Source organism: Pistacia vera, unplaced genomic scaffold, assembly GCF_008641045.1.
Source record: "Pistacia vera cultivar Batoury unplaced genomic scaffold, PisVer_v2 Contig691, whole genome shotgun sequence".
Lineage (NCBI taxonomy): Eukaryota > Viridiplantae > Streptophyta > Magnoliopsida > Sapindales > Anacardiaceae > Pistacia > Pistacia vera.
Window position 1 is genome coordinate 449,170 of NW_022196547.1, and position 25,636 is coordinate 474,805.

The 25,636-nt window shown below is 34.9% G+C and overlaps 3 protein-coding genes and 2 pseudogenes across 3 annotated transcripts; 2 read left to right on the forward strand and 3 right to left on the reverse strand.

The window, feature by feature from the left end:
* Positions 1–1,209: 1,209 nt before the first annotated feature.
* LOC116113790 lies at positions 1,210–2,242 on the reverse strand (annotated as a pseudogene).
* Positions 1,519–5,250, forward strand: LOC116113791 (uncharacterized protein DDB_G0275933-like). Its single transcript, XM_031399953.1, has 3 exons — positions 1,519–2,925; positions 3,033–3,180; positions 4,993–5,250. Exons 1-3 carry the CDS (start codon positions 2,871–2,873, stop codon positions 5,069–5,071), a joined length of 282 nt encoding a protein of 93 aa, XP_031255813.1. The 5' UTR covers positions 1,519–2,870; the 3' UTR covers positions 5,072–5,250.
* A 6,309-nt stretch (positions 5,251–11,559) lies between these two features.
* Positions 11,560–12,867, reverse strand: LOC116113819 (annotated as a pseudogene).
* Positions 12,868–13,699: 832 nt separating this feature from the next.
* On the forward strand, positions 13,700–14,814 carry LOC116113821. The gene is made up of 3 exons (XM_031399989.1): positions 13,700–13,732; positions 13,816–14,194; positions 14,723–14,814. The coding sequence occupies exons 1-3, from the start codon at positions 13,700–13,702 to the stop codon at positions 14,812–14,814; spliced, it is 504 nt and encodes a 167-aa protein (XP_031255849.1).
* Positions 14,815–18,581: 3,767 nt separating this feature from the next.
* On the reverse strand, positions 18,582–23,843 carry LOC116113854 (T-complex protein 1 subunit zeta 2-like). Its single transcript, XM_031400016.1, has 14 exons — positions 23,748–23,843; positions 23,106–23,241; positions 22,494–22,645; positions 22,353–22,400; positions 22,167–22,259; positions 21,519–21,625; positions 20,847–20,961; positions 20,642–20,725; positions 20,311–20,515; positions 20,048–20,142; positions 19,469–19,537; positions 19,272–19,379; positions 19,045–19,163; positions 18,582–18,894 (listed from the first exon to the last, which is right to left on the reverse strand). The coding sequence occupies exons 1-14, from the start codon at positions 23,748–23,750 to the stop codon at positions 18,819–18,821; spliced, it is 1,410 nt and encodes a 469-aa protein (XP_031255876.1). The 5' UTR covers positions 23,751–23,843; the 3' UTR covers positions 18,582–18,818.
* Positions 23,844–25,636: the final 1,793 nt, after the last annotated feature.

A 25,636-nucleotide genomic window follows, 5' to 3' on the forward strand; every position in this document is an offset into this window, starting at 1 on the left:
AATGTGTTTGGTTTATTATTTTGGATAAGATTTTAGGAATAATATTGGGTAATTTAATAAGGGAGTATTACGAGGTAAAATTTAAAAATTTATGAAAAAGCTCATAGGTTTGTTAACTTAATTAAACACCCTAACATATAAAATAACAAAAACACCCCCATCACTTGCAGTGCCAGATTTCGGCCACTACCACCAGAATCTGGCCAAAAAATTATGTTACGACACAGACCGGTAAATCGAGTTATGACATAGACTGGTCGGATCTATGTCGTAACACGCGTTATAGCATTTTTCGGCCAAATCTACCACGGATCTGGTCGGAAAAGACCAGATCTAAGGCATGTTGTGGCCGCGACGGTCGAAAAAGGCTAAAACGACTGCCATCTTTGGCCGTTAGCGACTGCCAAAGATATGGTCGTCGTTTTCGGTCAACGATGACTAAGATTTGGTCTTCAGATCCGTGGTCAATCTGGCCGGAAAAGGCCAGATCGGTGAACTTCCGGCCAATTCTGGTCGGTAGGTAGGCCGTTGAACAGATTCCGGCTACCACCGATGGTGGTTGTCGAAATCTGGCAAGTATAGGTCGTAGGGGTGTTTTTGCTAATTTTTAAACTTTTTTTCAGGGAGAATTTAATGAAATTAATAACCTTATGAGTTCTAAAAATAATTAAAAAAATAGGTAATATTTTTGAAATAATGTGCCAAATATTATTTAAAAAATCAGATCCAGAATATGGATAATAGTAGTGAACCAAACACGGCCTTTGTTGAGCAAAAAGACAAGTGGTGGTTGAGATCAATAGATGAACAGTCAATAACCAAATAAAGTCAATTGACTCTTATGAAAACACCACTTTTGAATACTAAAAAGGTACAAATTTTTTTTTTTTAATAAAATAGATTATTTAATAATCTACTTTATATAAAATCAGTTTAGAGATACTTATATCAAATTCTTTTGGGTTGTTTGTTAGTTTAAAAATAAGCGACAAAAACCCTAAATTAGATGAGGATGGACAAAAAAAAAGTGAAGTTATATGTTCAATCTGATACGGTATGATTTTTTAGCAAAAAAAAAAACCGTTTGATTTTTTTTAAGAACGGTATGATACGATTTTCAATTTTTGGTTTATTCGAATCGAACGGTTTATATTTTTGTTTTTTTAATTTTTTTAAATACTCTCTTTAATTACAAAAATAAAATCCCCAAAAAATATCATAAAACACCCTAAAAATATCAAAAAGCCCTCCATTGAAAAATTGAATCATACCTTACTAATTTTTTTGGTTCGGTATAATTCGATTATTAATCTAATACGTATGGTAAGTAGACCTGGCAAACGGGCGGGTATGGTCCGTGTAACAACGGGTCACGGGTGGAACGGGTCGCGGGTGAAAAAATCTCACGGGTCGACATTTTCATGATCCGTACCATCCCGTGTAGGTACGGGTCACCCGTGAAAATTTATTTTTCTGTAATCTGCTTCAAATCACAGTCTCTCTTTCTCTTTCTCTCCCACTTGGGGAAGAAGAGACATCAGCAGACTCAAAATCTGCTGCAAGAGAAGTTTGATTTTGAGTTTGATTAGATTCAGGATCAGAATCCCCACTTCTCCTACCACTATTAAAAGAAAAGCTGACCCAAACCTCTCTCCTTTGCTCATCTCTCTTGTAACCAATTTCTTCTTCATCAACAGGCATCTTGTATCTACAAACAAGACACGACCTATGAATCCCAAGCCACTTCTCTATATATTTAGTGTGAAACCTATGCTTACATGGCATCTCTTTCCCCATCTCACCAACCTCATACTCTTCTAAACACACTACACACTCACCCACTTCCCCTTCTTTTTCATCTTCACTATCACCAATCTCGAAACTCCGCAGAGCCTCCACAGACGCCTTGGAAGCTGGCGGTTGACCATCTTTGGATACTAAGTTCCTCATCAAAGAATCCAAACTTGACGTTCCTTCAATCACCACCATTCCTTGAGTCAAAGGGTTAATTAGAATAATTCTCCCACTCGAATTCGTAGTTTTTCTTGATCTGTGTGTTCAGGATTACTCTCTCTCGTGGAGATGTTACCCGTGAAACCCAAAATAAAGGGAAGAAATAAAGACATATCTTTGTGCCTCAAGAGTCGCTCAAACAAAGAAGAAATCTCAGGAGTTTCAGCTTCAGAGGCCATGGCAGCAAGCGAAAGATCAGAGAAGTGAAGAAAGCGTGGAGAGAAATCTGAATAAGCGAATAATGGAATTGTGGGGAGAGAATTGGAAAGGAAATATAAGGTAGCGCACAGGAAGAGAGGAAGGTTGTGGAAAGATCTGGAATACCGAGTGATAAGTTTTTTTTTTTTTTTTTTTTAAATTTCAAATTTGCGGGTCCACGGGTACTCGCGGGTAGTACCCGGTCCATCCACAAAAGTCACGGGCGGACCAGGTACGGGTCAGATTCTCACGGGTCAAAATATGTATTACCCGTACCCGCCCGTTGGGTGCGGGTACCCGTTGACCCGCGGGTACACCCGCGTGTTTGCCAGGTCTAATGGTAAGGTACAATTTTTTCTTGTACGGGACGGTACGGTTCAGTTCAACTATAAAATGGAACCGTTTTGTTTGTCTACTCCTGAAACTGGGCCTAAGATTGTTGGGCTTAATCCATTTCTCCTTGGGTCACTAAACTGGGCCTAGATTGTTGGGCTTAGTCCATTTTCTCTTGGGTCATTAAACTGGGTCTTAAGGCCCAACTACATTTTCAGAAGTCCAATAAGTAAATTAACCTTCATATCTTCTTCCTCCTCAAAGACTCGCAGCTGTTACAATCCAAGCAAGGAACGAACATCATTTTACCAGAGAAGCTCCGTCAAATGGGATACGTTCAGGAAGCACGAGAGAATCACGTGAAGAAGAAAGTAGAAGAAGGTACTATATGTAAATTAAACCCTTGTTTGATTGCGCAAAGTTTATGTTTTTGTTTTGAAATTGCAATAATGTTTTAATTAAAAAAAAAAAAAAAAAAAAAATGGTAGCTTTGCGGAGTAAAATGAAGCAAAAGGCGTTAAAAGAATGTGATCGTTACACGTCCAAGTATGCTGAATGTGCTGCTGGAAAAACACTTTCGATTGTGTGGCAGTGTCGCAAACAAGCTAAAGAGTTAAACAATTGCCTTCATCAATAGTAAGTTTATTCTGTCGGAGAAACATGTTTTTCTTTCTTTATTTATTGTTTAAAATGTGTTTGGATGATATTAGGATGTAGCTTTATGATTCTGCTAATAGAATTAGTATTAGAGAACTGAGTAAGGATGTATTTGGGAGCTGAAAGTGCATTTATGAATTATGCATCAATTGTAGTGTTTGATTTGAAATAGACAAGGAAATTACTTAGATGATGAAAAAATATTTGAATTGCTTTATTAAAAAAGTATCTAAAGTCTGATTTAAATGGCTTGATCGGCACTTTTCTAAGAAGTGTCTTTTCGTAAAACCTTCAAAGGGGAAGCATTTGTACTTGAAAATGCTTTCTATTCTTACCTTTCCCCAGTAGGAGCACTACATGCAGATTTCATTTTGCTATCTTGGGTGAGCATTGTTTATTTTATTTTATTTTGTATTTTTAGAAATGTCAAATGGTTGTTGACATTTTTATTAGCATTTTTGCATTGAGTGACTGCCCGCAAGACTGAAATTTAACACTCTTGTCCATGTCACTCAGAGAGTTTTAGTGTTCCATCTGGCAATGTTTCAGGCTGTGATTTGTAAAGGAAACGTGTTTATGAAAATATGATCAAAGGTTAAAGATTAAGAATCATTTGAGTCAACTTTGTGCTGACAGTAGCTTCAGATTTTGATAGATTTCATTTGGATAATTTCCTTAGTAATTTTTTTTTTTTTTTTTCAAAACATAAAATAGAAATGTAAATCCATGATTGGACTTTTCAGTCCTGGATCCTGAAATGTATCCGATACAGGTCCCCATTTTGATCTGTTATATGATTATTATAAAACATCTAACCAAATATTTGATCTGTTCATAGCTTCTGTGGCTGTTCACTGTTGTACCATCGGGTCCTATAGCATGAATTGCAAAATGTTTTGCAAGCCTTCCTCCCTCTTATTTTGCCTATATACATGTTATGTTTTATTTAATATCTGAGGGCTTTTATTTGGAATGTTAATGCTCTTTTTTCCAGAGTTGGTTTTGCTTTAGAATATATTATTATTCATCAACATGATTAGATGTGCCTAGAGATGATAAGGAAAATATGAATATGTATGGAATTGGTTCCAGTCTACAAACATTTATACTTCTGGACAATTCATTTCCATTGATCATCACTTTATTGTCAATTTTAGATCATTTGTTTCTTCATTACTGCATCTCTTGCAATTTTCAATGGTACCTATTGAACTTGTTGGAAATTTCTTCACTGATGCAAGCATTTGTTTTGCACTTAATCAATATAAATATCAATAATTTAATACACTTTGGACCTGTTGATGACCTGAAAATTGTCGTTTCTAGCAAACATTTGTTTTTGTGGAGACATCAAAAGTCCTATCTTTATTCATGTATAGCTCAACTCTTATGTTTCTGAACAATAAGTATCATGTCTTATCAATGGTCCAAAAGACTAAGGGAGAATTGATTGAAAGAACAACGGCCTTTATTGTGTTCCTGCATTTGAACTACAAAGCAGATGAATGAAAAAAATGGAAAAAAAGGATGTCACGTTTATGACTGGCTGTAACTGTTGTGTTCAGGATGTGGTTTGAGTTGTGGTGTTGAAATTTTATCACATATATAACCTTATTTGACAAAAATGGAGTCCCAAAATAGGAGATAATGTTTTGGCAGGCTTAATCTTGACAACGGCAGATTATATAAGTTCAAGTAAGAGTGAAGACATAATAATCATCTCAAAGACTAAACTTAGATTGAAAAATTGAGTCTGAAAATTCAAGTATCTGACATGGTTTGTTTTTGCAGCACTAATGACGCTGTCTTGGAAGAAATGAAAAGAGAATATATGCTTCAGCAGGATGGAAAGGAGGCTGCAAGAATCTGAGCTAGGTGACATCATCCAGTGTATGGAATTCCCACAATAGGGCTTGTGTTGTATGATTCAATTCTCTTCATCGGTATGCTAATAATATATTTCTGGGGTTCCTGTCATTTACCATGAAACTGGTTCTCTCCACTGATATACAAGCTACACTTCTGTATTAAATTTTTTTTTTTTTGGCATTTGTGGAGCATGTTGGAGGTTGTTGGTGGTAAAAATGATCTTGTTTTCAATGGCACTTGTGAAACTTATTTTCTTTTTTTTTTTTGGGGACAAAACCTTGATGTTAATGCACAATTTGTTTAGACCCTATACTTCGCACTGTAAGTTTACATCTTAGCTATTCACTAGCTAGGAGGGAATAACTGGATCAATTAAATCAAAACAAACTTGTTAAACAATATCACAATACAAATAGCGATTGACAATAATGTATATGAATTGATAACTTTCTTATCATTCAAGTCATTACTCTCATGCCATTTGAAAGTGTTAGCCAGTGTTTTAAAACCCAGCCTAGCTTGACCAGTTGAATTTGCACTTGAGGCCTTTATCGGGTCGTGTTACCAAATTTACTATTTATTGAAAACCCTAGAAATTGGGACAATGATTAATGAACAATTGAAGGCTAAAATGTTAAGGGTTTCTAAGAGGAAGGACTTGTTAGTGGAAAGGTGGTGACGGAGGTGATTTCTGATAAGTGAAACGATTGGAAATCGCAAAAATAAATTAGTGGCAACAGCCTGTTGTTGTTGTCGATTAGCAAGGCGAACAAGGGTGAGATGAGATAGGTTTTGGTCAGGAGGCTGAGGGAAGAGTTTTCGTGGTGATGGGGTGTGTTGTTGACGCCAGAAAAAGGCCGTATTTGGCCTAAGTTGTAGATGTCGATGGTGTAATTAAGGGTGTTTTTACAAGATTTTAAACCTGTAGGGACTTACATGTAATTTTACGAGTGTTTTTGCTAAATTCTAACTGTTTTATATGCTAACATTAGACCTCGCAAAACGGCTCTAGAATCGCGGGTCGACCCGTACCCAAGTAAAAAATATAGGGTATGAGTCTAATGTATTGGACCTTTTTTTTTTGGACCTGTACCTGACCTGTATTATCAACGGGTAAACCTGTGGGTACCTGTTTATTGTTTAAAAAAAGGGGATTTGAAAATTGAAATCCCTAACTAAAACAATTCGACTCTGAACTCTCATTCTCTCAACTTTCAAGCCTCATCTCATTCTCAATTTCTTATCCCAATCCCACCGTCGCCATTTTTGAACTCCTTTCTCTCACAGATCACAGTCACCACTCGCCATCTCCTCTCTCTCACATCGTCGCAACTCGCCATCTCCTCTCTCTCTCCGTCGCAAGACTCGCAACTCTCCTCTCTCACCGTCTCACATCGTCATCGTCATCGTCATCGTCATCGTCAACATCTCTTCTCTCACACCACTATTGCAGATCGGTGAGTTTTTAACATGTTTATAATAGCCCTAAAAATATGTTTCTTCTTTCAATCAAGTTAGATGTTTAATTTTTAACATATCTATTCAGATTAAAACAATAAGGTAAAGTGTGTGTGTTTTTTTTTATATTTAATTTTTTAAGTCTGTGGCTTGTAATGCTATATGTGTGTTTGGTGTTTGTGAAAATGTTTGTGTAAATTTTATGACACGGGGTTTTGATTTTGAGATAGCTATATGCGTGTTTGGTGTTTGTGAAAATGCGTGTTTGGTGTTTGTGAAAAGTCTTACAACAAGTGTTGCACTTAAACAAGAGGAGGTAATGTAAATGCAAATTTTTTGACCATTGACCTCTTCTCAGCTCAGTAGGAGTCGAACAATATTTAAACGCTGAATTGAAGATTGTAGGTGGGTGCAGATTCAGATTCGGAAGCATCTACTGCCATGCCCTACACTTTATCAAATCAATAACTTATAACCCAAAATCTTCAATGACTTATTACATAAAGATGAAAACAACCCATCAATAAAAGGGCTGGATAAGTATGCACCAGTACCACTAAACACTTTCAGATTGTGACTTTTAGATTACGACTCCAAACTAGAAATTGCCCTTAGTGTTTGTATTGGATTTGCCATTTGATTTCTTAAATGCCTTGGAGGAATGTTGTTGATTTTGTTTAGTAGCAAAATGTGAATAATGAATGATGGGTATTTGCAAAATGGAGTGTATATTTATATTGCTATTATTGTAATTACAATAAGTCAATATAATTTAATCACATTTAGTTATATTTATTTTTCAATCTATTTTAATATAATATTTACATTGATATTATTGTAATATCACCCCATCAATCTAATATATATATATATATTTTGGTAGTCTCAAGCATTGACATGGCGGATTCTAAAACTATAGAAACGGATATGGTTAACGTGAGAGCAAGTGACGATGCTTCTAGGGTAATGCCACCTCCTTCTAATTCTAGTATTCCTGCAACTAGTTCTAGAGATAAACGTAAAACATCATAAGTTTGGAATTACTTTGAGACACATGTTGATGAGAATAAGAATGAGAGGGCTAGGTGTCATATGGGAGATTGTCCAAAACGTGGCAACCATGATGTAGGGCAATTATTGATTGATCATGATCATAGATTGCAAAGTAGAAAGATTAGTCAAGAGACTTATCGTGACTATATGGCCTTATCAATTATTCAACATAATTATCCATATTCATATGTGGAGAATCAAGGAACTAGGAGAGTCTTTTTGTATGTTTGTAAGGAGCATAAGCATTATTTTAGGAACACTGCTAAGGCGGATTGTTTGAAAATATATGAAAGGACGAAGCAAAAAAACTAAGCTTGAATTAAGGAGGCTTACTAGTAGAATTTGCTTAACTTTTGATGTTTGGACTTTTGGTACAACTAAGGGATATATTTCTTTGACAGCTCATTATATAGATGAGGATTGGGAGTTACAAAGTAAAATACTGAACTTTTGCCATATTTCTCCTCCACACTCAAGGGTTGTTTTGGCAGATAATATTATGAATTTCTTGCAAGAGTACGGAATTGAAAAGAAAGTTTTCTCAATTACTTTGGATAATGCAAGGAGTAATGAAAGAATGGAGGATATCTTGAGGAATCAACTTTGTGTACAAAATGCTTTGTTATGTATGGGTGAATTTTTCCATGTGCGATATTCTGGACATATCTTGAATCTTATTGTTCAAGAAGGGTTAAAAGCTACTAGCGTCGCTTTAAATAAGATTCGAGATAGTGTGAAATGTATTAAAACAATTGAGGCTAGAAGAATCAAGTTTGGAGAACTTGCTATACAAATGGGAGTGAAAAGCTCAATGGGGTTGAGTTGGATGTTTCCACTAGATGGAATTCGACATTTTTAATGCTTGAAACGGCGCTAATATATCGTCCTGTGTTTGTGGCTTTATCAACAATAGATCTCAGTTATAAATTTTGTCCATCAGATGACGAATGGGATAGGGGGCGAGGATGTGAAAGTTCTTGGAACCATTTTATGATATTACGACTTTATTCTTGGGTTCTAAATATCCTACAACAAACTTGTACCTGAAATGTGTGTGGGAAATTCAATTCGTTTAATTGAAGAGAGGATGAGTGAGGAAGAAGTTGTTAGGAGCATGGCGGAATAAATGATCCCAAAATTTACAAAATATTGGGATTCTTATAGCCTTGTGTTGACGATTGCAACTATACTTGACCCACGTCTCAAGTTTCCATTTGTGGAGTATGTTTTCAAGAAATTTTATGATTTGACTACTGCCACACGGAAGTCGGAGGTTGTTAAGAATAACTTACAAAAGCTTTTTCAAGCTTACAAGGCTCAATGTTCCAAAGAAGTTCCTGCCTCACCTTCAGTTGTTTCTCTTGCTAGTGGTCCTACTCTTGGTAGGCGTATAGATCATTCTTCTGTAAGTTACTATACTTTTTAGTTTTTATATTCTTATGATAAATGAAGCATTGTTTATTGTTTAATTTTAACTTTTGACACTTAACTATTTAAATGGTGGAGGATTTTGACAACTATGAGAGTGATTTCATTTTCTCTAAGAAATCCGAATTAGATCTTTATTTGGAAGAGATGAGGTTTGACTGCATCAAATATCAAAATTTGGATATCTTCGATCATTGGAAGAACAATCGTGATCGTTATCCGGTACTTGCCATGATGGCTCGTGATATCATGGCAATACCAATAACATTCGTTGCTTTGGAGTCTGCTTTTAGTATTGGCAATAAAGTGCTCAACAAATATCGAAGCTCACTTCGACCAAAAAATGCTTAATCTTTTATATGCACTCACACTTGGCTATATGGATATGAGTTTACAGGTAACATGTTAACATAATATTTCATATATTTTATTATTTATATTTATTAATATTTGTAGTTGATTATTGTTTTGTAGATGATGATGTGAATGATGATTCGGATGATGATCTTAATGTGCCATTAACTAATCCCGGGACCATGGAATCAAGAGACTCTATCACCCCCATTGTGGGATGAACATTTGCTGCCATAAGAATGTTTTTTGTTGAACATTTGATTATTTATTTGTTTATTTTAGTTGGTATTTGTAGTTTATTGACTTATTGTATTTGTTTATGTGTATTAGTGATTATGTATTTGTTTATTTTGGTTGGTATTTATAGTTTTGTATTATATGTTTTTGACTTGTGTTTGTTTATTTGTATTACTATTAGTGATTATGTATTTGTTTATTTTGGTTGGTATTTATAGTTTTGTATTATATGTTATTGACTTATTGTGTTTGTTTATGTGTTATTTGTTTATTTTGGTTCATATTTGTTTATATTCTAAATTAAATTGAATTTAGAGTAGTTGATTTTGGGGTGTAAATGTAAAAAATAAAAATTGCAAGAATTTTGGGGTGTAACTATCTTAATTGAAAACTATTGGGGGTGAAAATGTAAAAACCAAAACCTGGAGAGAGAAAAAGGGGTACCTGCGAGTCCACCCATACCCGCATAGGGTAGGGTATGGGCCCAATATTTTGGACCCATATATCTTGACCTGTATTGGGCTCGTACCCGTGATGACCTGACCCGAACCCAGCCCACCCACCCGTTTTGCTAGGTCTAGCTGACATCACCAATTTGACCCACCGATCAAACATGTTCAACCGATCAACCTAGGACCCAATCACTTTATTGGGTTTCAACTTGGGCGGGTTTTAAAACCTTGGCGTGACATGCCCTTCAAGAAATCGATATTACCCATATTTAATCTACCATTTACAATTTTACCCTTGTTTAATTAATTTTTTTAGACAATAATGTCCTTATATTTAAAACAAATCATTGACCACCATCGTCACCTAGCGACCACCGTCGGCAGCTGGCCAACCACCACCGATTGCCGTTAAAAGTCGTTGGGAGTTACGGGGAGTCTTTGATATGGCCATAGATCTAGCCGGAAATGGCCAAAAATCCACGGCCAGATTTGGGCCAGAGCTAGTTTTTAACAACCATTGATCTGGCTGGAAACGACCAGATTAGATTTGACCGTTTTTTGGCCAGATCTATCATGATTTGGCCATTTTCGGCCATAGATCTGGCCGGAAATGGCCAGATTGGCGCAAGAAGGCCATTTTGGGCCAACTGTATGCCGTTGTGTTGCCAAATGCTGGCGGCTGGCGGTGGTTGCTAGCTGCCAGACAGTGGCTGGGTTGGTGGGGGTGCATTCGTTGATTTTCTAAATTTTTATTATAGGGTTGTTTTTGCTAAGTTTTTAAATATAGGGGGTTATATTAATAATGTAAATAATAATAATACAAAATAACAACAACAACAACAACAACAACAATAATAATAATATTTAAACATACGCACCAATCTATTCCTCCCTACCAAACATATTAATATAACATTCCCACCAATCTATTCCTCCCAATCAAACATATTAATATAACATTCTCATCAATTTATTCCAACCAATCAAACACATTTCTTTAAACATTTATAGTAATATTCATGGTAATCTATCTTTTTATTAATATAATATTCTTAGATCATCTCCAACTATAAACACCAAATTGGTGTAAGTTTTACACTAAATTGGTGTCATTTTTTGTGTGTTTCACTATTTCATCTCCAACCCTATTGCATTAAATATTACACAAAAAAGAACATTCCTTAGAATATTCTCTTTCTTTTTCTTTCTATTAATAATCAACAATTAGTCTATTTCACTAATTATTTTTGTATATATTAATTAAATATTAGGAATAATATTTTTATTAAATAATAATTACTTTGAAAATTATACTAATTTAATAAAATTAAGCATTTATTTAATCAAATAAACATTACATTTAATATAAAAAAAATTACATCTAATATAAAATGCTAGCAAAAAAAAAAAAAAAAGACAACGACAATACGAAAGTAAAATTCCATATTGATAGTAATTTAATTTTCCGAATTAGTATATTCTTCTCACAAAGATCAATTAATGCATTTCAAAGAGTATGGTGAGCTTCTGTATCCTTGATTTGTCTATGTCGAGTAAGAAAATTTTGAAATCAGACATTTTCATCTACGACAATTTAAACTTCGGGAGTTGGCGCTTCCATCTGATTCTCAATCGATGCATCAACATTACGATCATCCTCGATTATCATGCTGTGCATAATAATACACGCAATCATTATATCATATAATACATTTTTTTCCCAAAAACGTGTCGGTCCTGCCATAATTACAAATCGCGATTGGAGAACTCCAAACGCACGTTCCATATCTTTTCCACATCCTTGTTGTTTCATTACAAATAATTCTTTTTTAGGACCACGTGGATCGTGAATAGTTGTACGAGAGTAGACCACTTTGGGTATATACCATCAGCTAAATAATAACCCATATTATACTCCTTTCCTTGAATGATATAATGAGCGGGAGGAGCAATACCTTGAGTTAGGTTGGCAAACAGATGAGATGCCTCCAACACATTAATGTCATTGTTGGAACCTGGCAAACCAAAAAATGCACACCATATCCAAATATCATAATCAGCTATAGCCTCGAGAATAATAGTTAGGGATCCACTATGACCAGCATATTGTCTTGCCCAAGTTGTTGGACAATTTTCCACTTCCAATGCATGCAATCTAAACTACCCACCATTCCTGGAAAACCACGTTGTTCCCCAATATGAAGTACCTTGCAACATCATTAGCATTAGGTGATCTTAGATATCGTTATGCAAATACCTCAACAATAGCACGACAAAATCTCTTCAAACTTTCAATGGTTGTAGACTCACCTATTTTAATATACTTATCAGTAGCATTTGCCGGTAGACCATACACCAACATCTGGAATACAATTGTTATTTTTTGAAAAACAGACAATCAAAGCCTACCGAGCCCATCCCTTCATTGTACAAAGTAGTTATCATGACCTTTCACGTGATCAACAATATGAATGAATAAATTTTGAGACATTCGAAATCGTCGGCGAAACATGGAATCATTATACCGTGACCAACAAAATAATTGTTGAACAGATTGCGATCAACAGTTTCCCATTGTGATTGACGACTCTATGACCAGGATTGATCCTCTACGGATTACCTGGTTGTTTTGTTGATTAAGATAGTGAAGGAGGAGGAGGAGGTTGTTGTTAGCTCTCATGCGAATGATTGCTTCTTGCTCTGCATCAACCGCTTCAAGATCATTCATCAATTCCTTGTCATCAGTTTCATTGTCAGAAAATGATGACGAATTAGAAGATGATAAATGAGATGGACCTCCAAAATTGAAATTCATCTTTGTAGATATATTAGTTGAATGATTTGGAAGTTTATTTGGTGTGAGCTTTTATAGTTGAAGAAAACACTATTCTAGATAAAAAATAATAATTCAAAAAGATGTATTGTCCATTCAAGCTTTTGAGATTTGTGGCTTATTTCAAAAGATGTATTGTCTATTCAAGCTTTTGAGATTTGTAGCTTATTCAAAAAGATGTATTGTCCATTCAAGCTTTTTAGATTTGTGGCTTATTTCAAAAGATGTATTGTCTATTCAAGCTTTTGAGATTTGTAGCTTATTCAAAAAGATGTATTGTCCATTCAAGCTTTTAAGATTTGTGGCTTATTTCAAAAGATGTATTGTCCATTCAAGCTTAAAAGATGTATTTTTTATTAAAACTTTTGAGATTTGTAACTTATTTCAAAAGATGTATTGTTTATTCAAGCTCAAAAAGATGTGTTGTCCATTTAAGCTTTCAATTCAAACTTATGCTATAAAAGAGCATACAACACATTAGTTTTGAACACATCTCTTCTATTTCCTCTTAGAAAAAAAAAAAAGCATATATCTTCTTCCTTTGTGTTACAAAATGAGTACACAACGAAGTTCTTTGTATACAAATGAAGAAGACATGCATCTATGTCATATTTATCTTGATGTTTCTCAAAACCCGATTTTAGGTATAAACCAATTTAGCGATCAATTTTGGTCTCGAGTTGAGCTTGACTACAGTAGTTCCAAACCTGTGTTTCTCACTCAGGTTTGAAACAAAAGAACTTTGCATTGTCGAATGCAACTGATCTTTAAAGCTATTAGTAAATTGAGGGGATGCGTACGTCAAATTGAAAATATGAATCCAAGTGGTGCTTCTAAGCAAGATATTGTGAGTATTTGTTACATTTAATTTATTATCTTTTTTTTTTTTTATCTAATTCATTTTAACGTTATATGTATATTGTTTTGCAGATGATTCAAGCCAAAATGTTACTAACACAAGATAAAAGTTATAAGAAAGGTTTCAGATTTGATAATGTGTGGCCTATACTTAAAGATATTGAAAAATTTACAGATAATGTTAACGCCACAGAAGCATTTCAAAGGCAAACCGGTAGTTTTGTATCACAAGAATCAGAGACTCCCACTTCAAAGTCTCCTCAATTGGTGTCTTGTGACATGTCGTCATATTCTCTAAACATAAATGATGAAGATATTGGGGATAGTTCAGCTCAACGACCCATTGGAGTGAAGAAAGCAAAATTAAAAAGGAAAAATGATGAAGAAGTTTCAAACCAAATTGAAACTATTCAAGAAGAAAATCGACAGCTTGCTGCTATTTTCAATCGAGGCAACTTAGCTAGGGCTCAAAATTATGAAATCCAAACCGATCCAAGCCTGAGTGAATTTTTTCAAAATGAGAAATCAAGAATTATTCAAAAAAGAGCTCAACAACAAGGTCAAGGATCTCATACTAGTTCTAATTCTTTTTAATATTTTGATGATCTTAGAGAATCCAGAACTAATCTACCGGAATATTAAATTGTTATTTTAGTTTATGTTGTATTTTCTTTTAATTTTAGTGTTTTTAAATTAGTGTTAATTTTTATTTTGAGTTATTGTAGTTTAATATTTGCATTGAATAAATTTTTATTTTTAATTTTTCATCATTTTTTGAATTATATAATTATTATTATAAATATTAATATAAATAATAATCAAATTAACATAAATACAAATAACAAAAATAAGAAAATAAAATATATTTTATGGTAGATAAATAATATCACACCAAATTGGTGTGGATAAACAATGTTATACCAAATTTGTATATTAGTTTTTAGTATTGGATTAGAGTATATTTTTCACACTATTTTAGTGTTGGCGATTGGAGATGTCCTTAGCAATATAACATTCACCAAATCAAAGAAGTGCAGTGAAAAAAATTCAAAAACTGTCGGAGCTCTCTAAGTTCGAAATCGGAGCCTCTGTGAAACCTTGGGAAACGAAAAATAATGACATTTAACCATAAATTTTGTTGAGACCTTAAACAAGTACAATAATGTTGGCTAACGCCTCATAGATTGATGTGCATTTTACCCTTGGATGGTCAATCATTCGATCCTATTTATTGTATATTTATAACCTTAATTTCTTTTCATACTAGTTTATCTATTCAATCTTCACTTTATACGTAGACTTTGTATGAACACTTGCATGGGTAATATTGCAGTGAGTGTTGAAAAGGTGTTTAATAATTGAATGTTAATAAATATCATATCATAAAAAGGTAATATCAAGTTATCAGCCAGTACCGAGTAGATCAATTAAAGATAAGTGCAGAACAACCACGAAATAAAAATGGAACTCAAAATTTACCATTATGAGGTAAAAATTCCTGCATCAGCTATCATCCCATGTTTTTCCCAGATTGTCCAAACAAGAACATATATAAAAAGATTAAAGTAGCTATGTATACACACCTGCTTAGCGAGATTGCAAGCACGAGCAGGCGAGTTAAGGATTTCATAATAAAACACAGTTAAAGAGCCAGTCCCAGTCTTATTGGGTAACTAGGAGTCAGGGCCATCTCAAAAACATTTGTAATCCTAGGCAAGAGTTACTTTGGGGGTCTTCTAATAATATAAACATATATTAAAAAAATTATTTCAAATTTATTTTTCTTACCTCGTGAGATGCAAAATTACTAGGAGAGGTGGACGACGACTGTTGAGCTAACTGGATTAGGTTGGTGGGGGGTTTTGGAGAGCAAACGCTGGAGAAGCATGGGTGGTGAAATGGGTGATTTCCAATGCTAGAATTGACAGGAAAATGCTTGAGAAGTCGCAACAAAAAAGGTATCGGTGGCTGGTGATTGGTAGAGTAAATGGATGAGGTATGATAGGGGTTTTTGGTGAGAGGGCTGAGGGGAGGAAGATGGTGGTGTCGGGGAAGGCCAACGACATCAGATACATGCCGAAAAGGCCGGAAATGGTTGTCACGCGTAGTGGAGCTGGGTTGCAAGATTCATAAAAAATGGGCCAAATCAAGGGCTATTAAGGATGGGAAAACACTTGCGAAATGATAAAGTGATGATTCCGGTCAATTTTGGTGAGAAAATCAATTGGAATAAGCTCCAAACAGCCGGTGGCAGGAGAGGGGCAGAGATGATTTATGTGAATGTCAAATTTTGAGATTGAATTGGGGGTGAGTAATTTGAGACATATAAATGACCATTTTAGCCTTTCATTGTTAAAAGAAATTCAATGTGTTAATTTAGGGGTGTAAATTGGAATATATTAAACTAGAGGTATAAACTTGCTATTTCGTCAAACTTCGGGTGAGAATATATGTAAAAAGTTTATAATAAATTTAGACTCTTTTGGATCTTTTTTTTTTTTTTTTTTTTTTTTTTTTTTTTTTTTTGGCCCAACATAAGAAATAGTAACTATCTTTTTTTTTGGTGGCATATTTTTCAAAAAAAAATTATAAAAAATTTGGACCATTTTTTGCCCTATTTTTTGGGGGCCTTAGGCAGGTGTCTCACCTGCCTACCCCTTGGGCCGGCCCTGGTAGGAGCAAGTTCAGCCGAAGCAATATCCTGCACAAACATCAACAATAGCATAAACAAACTAAGCAAGCCATACTGGAAACAGTAAAATTGCAACAAAAAGAATAAAATATTATGCTTAGACAAAAGAACATAACCAATACCATTATGGAATTTCCACAATAGAGCTTGTGCTGTATGATTCAATTCTCTTCATTGGTATGCTAATAAGATATTTCTGGGGTTCCTGTCATTTACCATGAAACTGGTTTGGTCTCCACTGGTATACAAGCTACATTTATGTATTAACTTTTTTGGCATTTGTGGAGCATGTTGGTGGTAAAAATGATCTTCTTTTCAATGGCACTTGTGATACTTATTTTTCTTTTTTTGGGACAATACCTTGATGTTTAATACACAATTTGTTTAGACCCTATACTTTGCACTGTAAGTTGACATCTTAACTATTCACTAGTTAGCATTGTTTTAAAACCTGACTCGTTGTGAGACCCGTTAAGGTATTCGGGTCACGGGTTGACCGGTCCAACGGGTTGGACCGATGATGTCAGCAATAAAAATATTTTTGAAAAATTACAAAATATTTCCTTAAATTTTAGTATATTACAAAACACTCCGACAAAATTGCAAATTTGGCTCTGAAAATTTAATTTATTTAAAAAATGTCCTAGATTACAAATTAGTTCCTAAAATTTTGAAATATTTCAAAAAATCCCCAAAAAATTACAAGTACTCCCTATAACTTTGAAAAATATCAAAAAAACCTTAAAACTTAAACCAGATCAGAGAGACTATCAGATCTGGTCCGATCAGTCTGGTCCTAGTCCAACCAACCGATCTAGTCCTACTCTGATCAACTGGTACAGTCCAAGTTTTAAAACAATGCTAGCTAGGAGGGAATAATTAGATCAATTAATGTATATGAAGAGATTGACAATAATGTATATGAATTGATTTACTTTCTTATCATCAAAGTCAGTAGACTCAGAACTCTCATCGCATGCCATAGTGTAACCTCCCCTTCAAAAGATTTTTGCCCGTAACCATGAAATCAATATTGGTTTCCCGAGAAAGGTAGTAAACAACGTTTAAAGCAATCTCAAAGTGCTTTCTAGGCATGGCAATGGGGCGGGGCGGGGCGGGGATCTTATTCACCGTACCCATCCCCACCCTCAAAATCATTCCTCACCCCCGCCCCATCCCCGTTACGGGGATGCCAGGAATTCCCCTTCCCTGCCCCAAAGGGGAATGTTGAAGGCCCGTCCCCGCCCCGTTAATTTTATATAAACATAAATTAATTTGAGCATTACCAAACACAATAGTTAATTCTCGTTCACATGACAAACACTTAAATTAATCGTTTAAACATAATTAATTATACATAAATATAGGTCAGAATTTGTTCTTGTTCAATTGTTTAGGGTGAGGGAAATTAGAAAAATATGGGTTTATATAGACAGGATAATTGTATAATTAAGTTAGGGATATTAGTGAAAAGTAAATATATATATACATTTTTTTAATTTGATATATTATATACGGGGCGGGGGGGGGGAAGGCATCACCCACTCCCGCCCCATCCCCGAGGACGAGGATTAAAACACCCCCCACCCCCGCCCCTATCCCCAAAAAAATCGGGGCTTCCCCGCCCCATAAGGGGCAGGGCGAAACGGGTCCCCAAAATCTCGGGGAACATTGCCATGCCTACTTTCCCATCAGTTCCCAGATTCAACCATTATCCAACCCTAAATATACTCATTCTAAATTGGATAAAGATTGACTTACAACCCAATCTTATAAATTTTTTCTTACAACTCCAATATGAGAGCTTATAATTGAAAAGGCAAAAAGGCAAAACCCATAGCAAGCAGGTGAACACATTTGCAAATTGATCAATTATAAACTACTACATCAGAATTGTGAGAAAAAATTAGTAAGATATTGTAAGTGTAATATTACTTCTTTGGAATTATAAAATTGCAAATGCAAACTGATCAATGGCACTTTCCAAAGAAAAAAGAATCTTCAAGCACTTCAAAAGACATAAAACACATCTATTTTCCACATACCATTTTTTGCATGCTGCAGTATATAAGGAAATACAAGAGATAATTTACTAGACTACTAGACACCTGAAATTTAACTGCAAGATGAAAAAATAAAAACAAGATTGTGGAAAAATTGGCTAAATCACTACATAGCACAAAATTAGTTTCATTCATGAGCTGAACACAGAAATGGGGATTCTCTCAATAAGTTTTTGATGGGCGCCTGGGTTCACAATTGTCAAAACAAAACCACCCTCTTTCACATTCCATCAGTTCATGGCTACCCATAGTACACACAGCCGAACAGTAATAGAGAACCTCCATATGACAAAAATTATATGCTTAAGTACATCAACAAGCTAAGTTGGCTTCCGCATATTTCGACCAGCACGAATTACTTCATCCACCAATAGCAACTGAGATGCAATTACAGGCCTGCAAAATAGAGTAGCAAGTTTGTTGCTCAACCACAAAAATCCATGCACCGAAGCAGCAATAAACTAATGTGGCTCACTTTCTTTAAAAAAAAACTTAGAAAAGACAGCCCACAAGTTGGGAGTGATGATAAAACACATTCTCGCATACCCTGAGTTTATTATTTGACGCTTCACAGAGTAGTTGTCAAAGATGCCCTCCATCTGGGGGTCAAAAGGGTCTCCTGAGTGCTGGTTTAATCCCACAACATTCCCTCTGTCATGCTCCGCCTGAATAAACATCAAGATGAAATAGAACACCATTAATCTATATTTTTTCCTCTTAATATCGTAAAAGGAGAAAACCAAGGAACATAAGAGCAAAAGATGTATGCATACCTTGAGGGCAATGATCACATCTTGAGTGTCAAGCCCAGCATTCTCAGCAAGTGTCTTAGGCACAACAAGAAGAGCATCAGCAAAAGCTTCAACACCCAATTGAGCACGCTGTTCCAAGTTGGTAGACGTTAACAATATTTCAAAAGATAGCATTGTTGTACTTAATCTTATAGGAAGGGAGATTTAAAAAAATATACCCCTTGAACAGTCTTTTTCACTTCATTGACTAGGTATTGTCTGGCTGCAACTTCAAACGCTCCTGCCCCCTGAACAACAATTGGGAACATACCTCACCATCAAAAAACAAAAAAAAAAAAAAAGTACACAAATAACAAGGAATAATTTTTTCAAAGGGAAAAGTTGGTAAAATAAACACCTAAAATAGGTCCCACTGCCACCACCCCACTCTTTCACCATTTGAGCTAAAGCCTATGGGCAGCAAGGCAATCCACATTTTATGACCAGATTAAATAAACATGCGTTAAGAGTCTTTTTCTTAAACAGTCAAATAAGAGTAATCAGTTGAACAAAGCAATTAATTTGGCTGAAAGTGCGTCCCTCAAACTGCCAGCTATGTCCCTCAACTTTAACTATGAGTTAATGAGTCAACTTTCATCTGATAAAATATTAGGAATATATATACAAAACCTATCATCTAAGCAAACTGTTTAAAGCAAATTGAACAGACGAAAAGCAATACTCCATCATAGATCACAATTTCAAGGCATAATCAACTAATAAGATTTCTGAGAGAATACCAACTGAGCATAACTTACCAATACAACGGCTTCATCTTCAATGGTATTTTTGACTGCTCTCAACCCATCACGCACAGCATCCTTAATTTGAGCAATTGTATGGTCGTTAGGTCCTACAACATTTAAAAATAAAAATGATGATATGATAGCCGTAAAAGGAAATAAAATGATGCAAATGATATCAGAAATATTGATTAGTTAATCATTTAGCTGATTTGTAGAATAAAAATGAAACTTTAAAAATTAGTAGAAAGTTAGATTAACAAATACATTTCTAGTACCTTTAATTAAAATTGTACAAGAATGAGGATTTTTCACTTGTTCTACAAATGTATACTTCTCTTCACCAAGGACATGCTCATATACGAGTCCAGCCCAACCAAGACAATCAGGAGTTAAATCATCAACAGAATTTACAGCTTCTCCTCCACATGCCAACACCAATCGCTCCATATTTCTTCTCTTTGCTCTTCTAAGGGCAATTATCTGCACAATCATTAAATTAGAAAATTGCAAACAAAATAAAGGAATGGAAAAACCACTAAAATAATAAATTGTCATTTTGCAAGTAAAGCCATTGACCTAGGACATCATTAGCAGCTCATAACTTACCCCTGCTCTAGCAAGAAGGTCTAATGATGGGGGATCAATACCCTTTTGATTGATAACAACAAAGTTGTCATTATCTGAACAAACCTGCATATGATCAAATAGAAGACAATTTTTCAATAGAGCCAAATATCTGTCGTAACGATATCACATACACTTTCCACAAAAAAGAAAAAAAAAAAAAAAAAAATCATTTCGAAGTCAGTACCTTATTTTTCAGTTCAATAATCTTTTTGACTCTTTCATCAACCTGACGTCTTTCAGCTGCAACCATTGCCTCTCTCTGTTCTGCGTTGGAGTAGAAAAAGCCTGCATTTATTTCACTGGTGGATACAACATTATTAGTTCTAGGATGTCCATATACAATATCTACATAAAGACAATTGCAGGCTATGGCCGGATTTCAGAAAGTTTTGTTTATCACTATCCTAACCTTGATCAAATTAATACAACTGGCATTTCAATATGCAAAAGTTACAGTAAAATATATAGCTTATCAGGCAAAATTGAACATTGAAAAAAAAAAAGTTCAAATGAGTGGGTGGGGGAACCACAATCACAAGCTAGAAAACTTAAAAATGATCTAATTGGGAGAATGTGGTCAATTATAAGAAAAAGTAATGAGTAGAACCTAGACATTCATTTCATTGGTTTAAAACTGAAAAGATCATTAAGACAATTGCTTTTCTTTCCTGTAAAGATTTAACAAACAAATTTTATCATCAGAACTTTTACACTATGCAAAACATTTATATATTTTTATGTATGCAGATGTGGATATAGATGTATAAGCCTTATTGTAAAGCCAAAAAGGAAATGAAATCATGTCAAAAGGGTACAGTGACAAAATAAAAGGAATATATAATTTCTAGATATCTACCTTTTATCATATTCCAATGACACATTGCATGTTAATATGTAACAGTTCTCTGCCCGCCGCTTCATATCAGGATGTCTAGAGCCATGATCAAGAACAAGACCCTCGACCTGAAAACAGCATAACTGAATTGAGAAATAGCATAATATAAACAGAGAGCGAGAGAGAAGAGAAGGAAAGAAAGAGAGAAACTTAAGTATGAAAAGATTTAATGCATTTAAAAAAAAAAAAAAAAAAGAAAAGAACAGGCAGGTTTGATTAGGATATTAAAAAAAAAGAGTGTCCAATTTAAGTCTAACATTCAAATAGTTGCTTATATTTTGAGACCCCTAAGATACCCACAAACAACCAGCATCCAAAAACAACCTAACAGTAACAAATTGTCTCTTAAGTGTTTAAGCAGTAACATCAAAATGGCAAAGAGACAGCATGGGCATAACTAAACAGTAACTGATTTTTTTCCTCTGTATTACAATAACTTAGATATTTACTGCATTAAATCCAAAATTTATTCATAAAGATTTGAGAAGGCAGTTTAATCATAAGACAGTCCTAAAATACATTTTTCAATATAAAAACAAACATAAAGGACCGAGTAGCAAAACATGAAAATTTTCAATGCATCAAAAAAATTAAAGAACTTCAACATACAAGACGTGTGTCCACGTCAAACTTATGACGCATGTGCATTATTTCCACCATAAAAAGATCAATTGCTTCCTCGGGCTTCCGAATGCAGAGCACCTGCCATATTCAACCAGTCTATTAAACAAAAAGATACAAAAGGTTTACCCCCAACTCTACAAATAAAGCCAACAGACTAATAGGTGCACTAACCGCATTAGCAACTATGTCAGTCAACTGGTCTGCCAATGATTCATATAGCTGTAGAGAAGAAAATAAAGTAAGAACTAAACCATAAATAAGAGAAAACTATATTAGACATAAACAAAACATGAAAAAGAAACTAACACATACCTTTGTTCTCACTGTTGTTCTTGCAACCATTTTCAGAATCTCTTTATCGGGCTCATCACCCATCACAACAGGAGTCTTGAACTTTTCAAGAAATTGGAGAGTCGCTCTTTTGGCAATCTCAAAACCATCAACCAAAACACGTGGATGCATACCTAAAACAGACACAAGTCCCATACATAAGATTATCATAGCACTGCACATTTGTAAATTTTCTTTTGAACAAAAAATGGAAATAATGACAGCCAAAATGCTCCATTCTAACACAAACAACATATAACATAGAAACAAGTGTTACTTGTTTATAACAACCAAGTGCCCAGCAATTACAACCAAAAACATCCCACATTTTCCATTTCAACTAGTAAAACTTGAATTTAAACAAAACGATCCCGTGTCAGAAAAATCCAGCACTAAACCAATTCTAAGAAACGGTAATTTAAGAAGCTGGAGTGAGTAAACCATTTAATAAACCCATCACCAACTTCAGAAAAAAAAAATGGAGCAGAGACATCAATTATTCTGAAAAAGGATAAAACAACAATAGACAATGTGTCTGCTACCAAAAAAAAAATAGAGAACCTGTCTAATCCAATAGAGTCTAGAACTACTGACCTTCATCAATATAGCGCTCTGATTGTTTCATAAGCTCACCAATAAAAATAACCGTCGAAGTTGTGCCATCTCCGCTAATATCATCTTGAGCAACAGCTGTCCTCGCAATCATGATAGCTGTTGGGTTTTGAATTTGCTGCAAGCATTGCCACCATAATCACCAAGGAAATAATAAAAACATGGAGCAAGGAGTTCCCTTAAAAATTTAACTAATTTACAAATAGACTCTGCCATAACATAATAATAAAATTCACATCAATCCAGCTTTCCATAGACTTCCATTTCAACAGCAATTTTATTTAAAAGCATTGCCAACAAAACGAAAAATTAGGAAGAGAGATCTTGATTCCAAGGTTCAAAGACTAGTTAAAACAAAATACACCAGTAAACACATTCACTCCTCAGCCCAATTCAATACCAAACCACATACATGTAAATATTATTTTCTAAATAAAATAAAAACCCTGCACTTAGAATGTCAAATACTTCTTTGCTACTTCAAAAGCCAACTAAATAAATAATCGATTAAAGTAGATTCCTCATCACTAGCCAATTACATACTCCAAATAATAATTCAACTTCCAGATCCCAAAATCTAAAAATGCAGAGTAAAGATCTAGGGTTTTCAAAGAGAATACTAACCATTTCTTTCAAGAGCGTATTTCCATCCTTAGTGAGCTTGATGTCTCCGGCTCCACCAACAAGCCTAGAAAACGTGAGAAAACGTGAGAAAACACACTCACGCAGATGGAAAGGAGGCTGCAAGAATCTGAGCTAGGTGACATCATCCAGTGTATGGAATTCCCCAATGGGCTTGTGTTGTATGATTCATTCTCTTCATCGGTATGCTAATATATTTTCTGGGGTTCCTGTCATTTACCATGAAACTGTTTCTCTCCACTGATAACACTACCTTCTGTATTAAATTTTTTTTTTTTGGCATTTGGGAGCATGTTGGAGGTTGTTGGTGGTAAAAATTCTTTGTTTTCAATGGCACTTGTGAAACTTATTTTCTTTTTTTTTTTGGGGACAAAACCTTGATGTTAATGCACAATTTGTTTAGACTCTATCTTCGCACTGTAAGTTTACATCTTATCTATTCACTAGCTAAGGGAATAACTGAATCATTAAATCAAAACAAACTTGTTAAAATATCACAATACAAATGCGATTGACAATAATTGTATATGAATTGATAACTTTCTTATCATTCAAGTCATTACTCTCATGCCATTTGAAAGTGTTACCCAGTGTTTTAAACCCAGCCCAGCCTGACCAGTTGAATCGGCACTTGAGGCCTTTATCGGTCAGTTACCAAATTTACTATTAATTGAAAACCCTAAATTGGGACAATGATTAATGACAATTGAAGGCTAAAATGTTAAGGGTTTCTAAGAGGAAGGACTAGTAAGGAAAGGGGTGACGGAGGTGATTTCTGATAAGTGAAACGATTGGAATCGCAAAAATAAATTAGTGGCAACAGCCGTTGTTGTTGTCGTTACAAGGCGAACAAGGTGAGATGAGATAGGTTTTGGTCAGGAGGCTGAGGGAAGAGTTTTCGTGGTGATGGGGTGTGTGTTGTGCGCCAGAAAAAGGCCTATTTGGCCTAAGTTTAGATGTCATGGTGTAATAAGGTGTTTTTACAAGATTAAACCTGTAGGGACTTACATGTAATTTTACGAGTGTTTTTGTCTAAATTCTAACTGTTTATATGCTAACATTAGACCTCGCAAAACGGCTCTAAATCGCGGTCGACCCGTACCCAGTAAAAAATATAGGGTATGAGTCAATATGTATGGACCTTTTTTTTGACCTGCCTGACCTGTATATCAACGGGTAAACCTGTGGGTACCTTTTTATTGTTTAAAAAGGGGATTTGAATTGAAATCCCTACCTAAAACAATTCGACTCTGAACTCTCATTCTCTCAACTTTCAAGCCTCATCTCATTCTCAATTTCTTATCCCAATCCCACCGTCCCATTTTTGAACTCCTTTCTCTCACAGATCACAGTCACCACTCCCATCTCCTCTCTCTCACATCGTCGCAACTCGCCATCTCCTCTCTCTCTCCGTCGCAAGACTCGCAACTCTCCTCTCTCACCGTCTCACATCGTCATCGTCATGCTCATCGTCATCGTCAACATCTCTTCTCCACCACCAATTGCAGATCGGTGAGTTTTTAACATGTTTATAATGCCCTAAAAATATGTTTCTTCTTTCAATCAAGTTAGATGTTTAATTTTTACATATCTATTCAGATTAAAACAATAAGGTAAAGGTGTGTGTGTTTTTTTTTATATTTAATTTTTTAAGTCTGTGGCTTGTAAGCTATTGTTGTGTTTGGTGTTTGTGAAATGTTTGTGTAAATTTTATGACACGGGGTTTTGATTTTGAGATAGCTATATGCGTGTTTGGTGTTTGTGAATGCGTGTTTGGTGTTTGTGAAAGTCTTACAACATGTTGCACTTAACAAGAGGGTAATGTAAATGCAAATCTTTTGACCATTGACCTCTTCTCAGCTCAGTAGGAG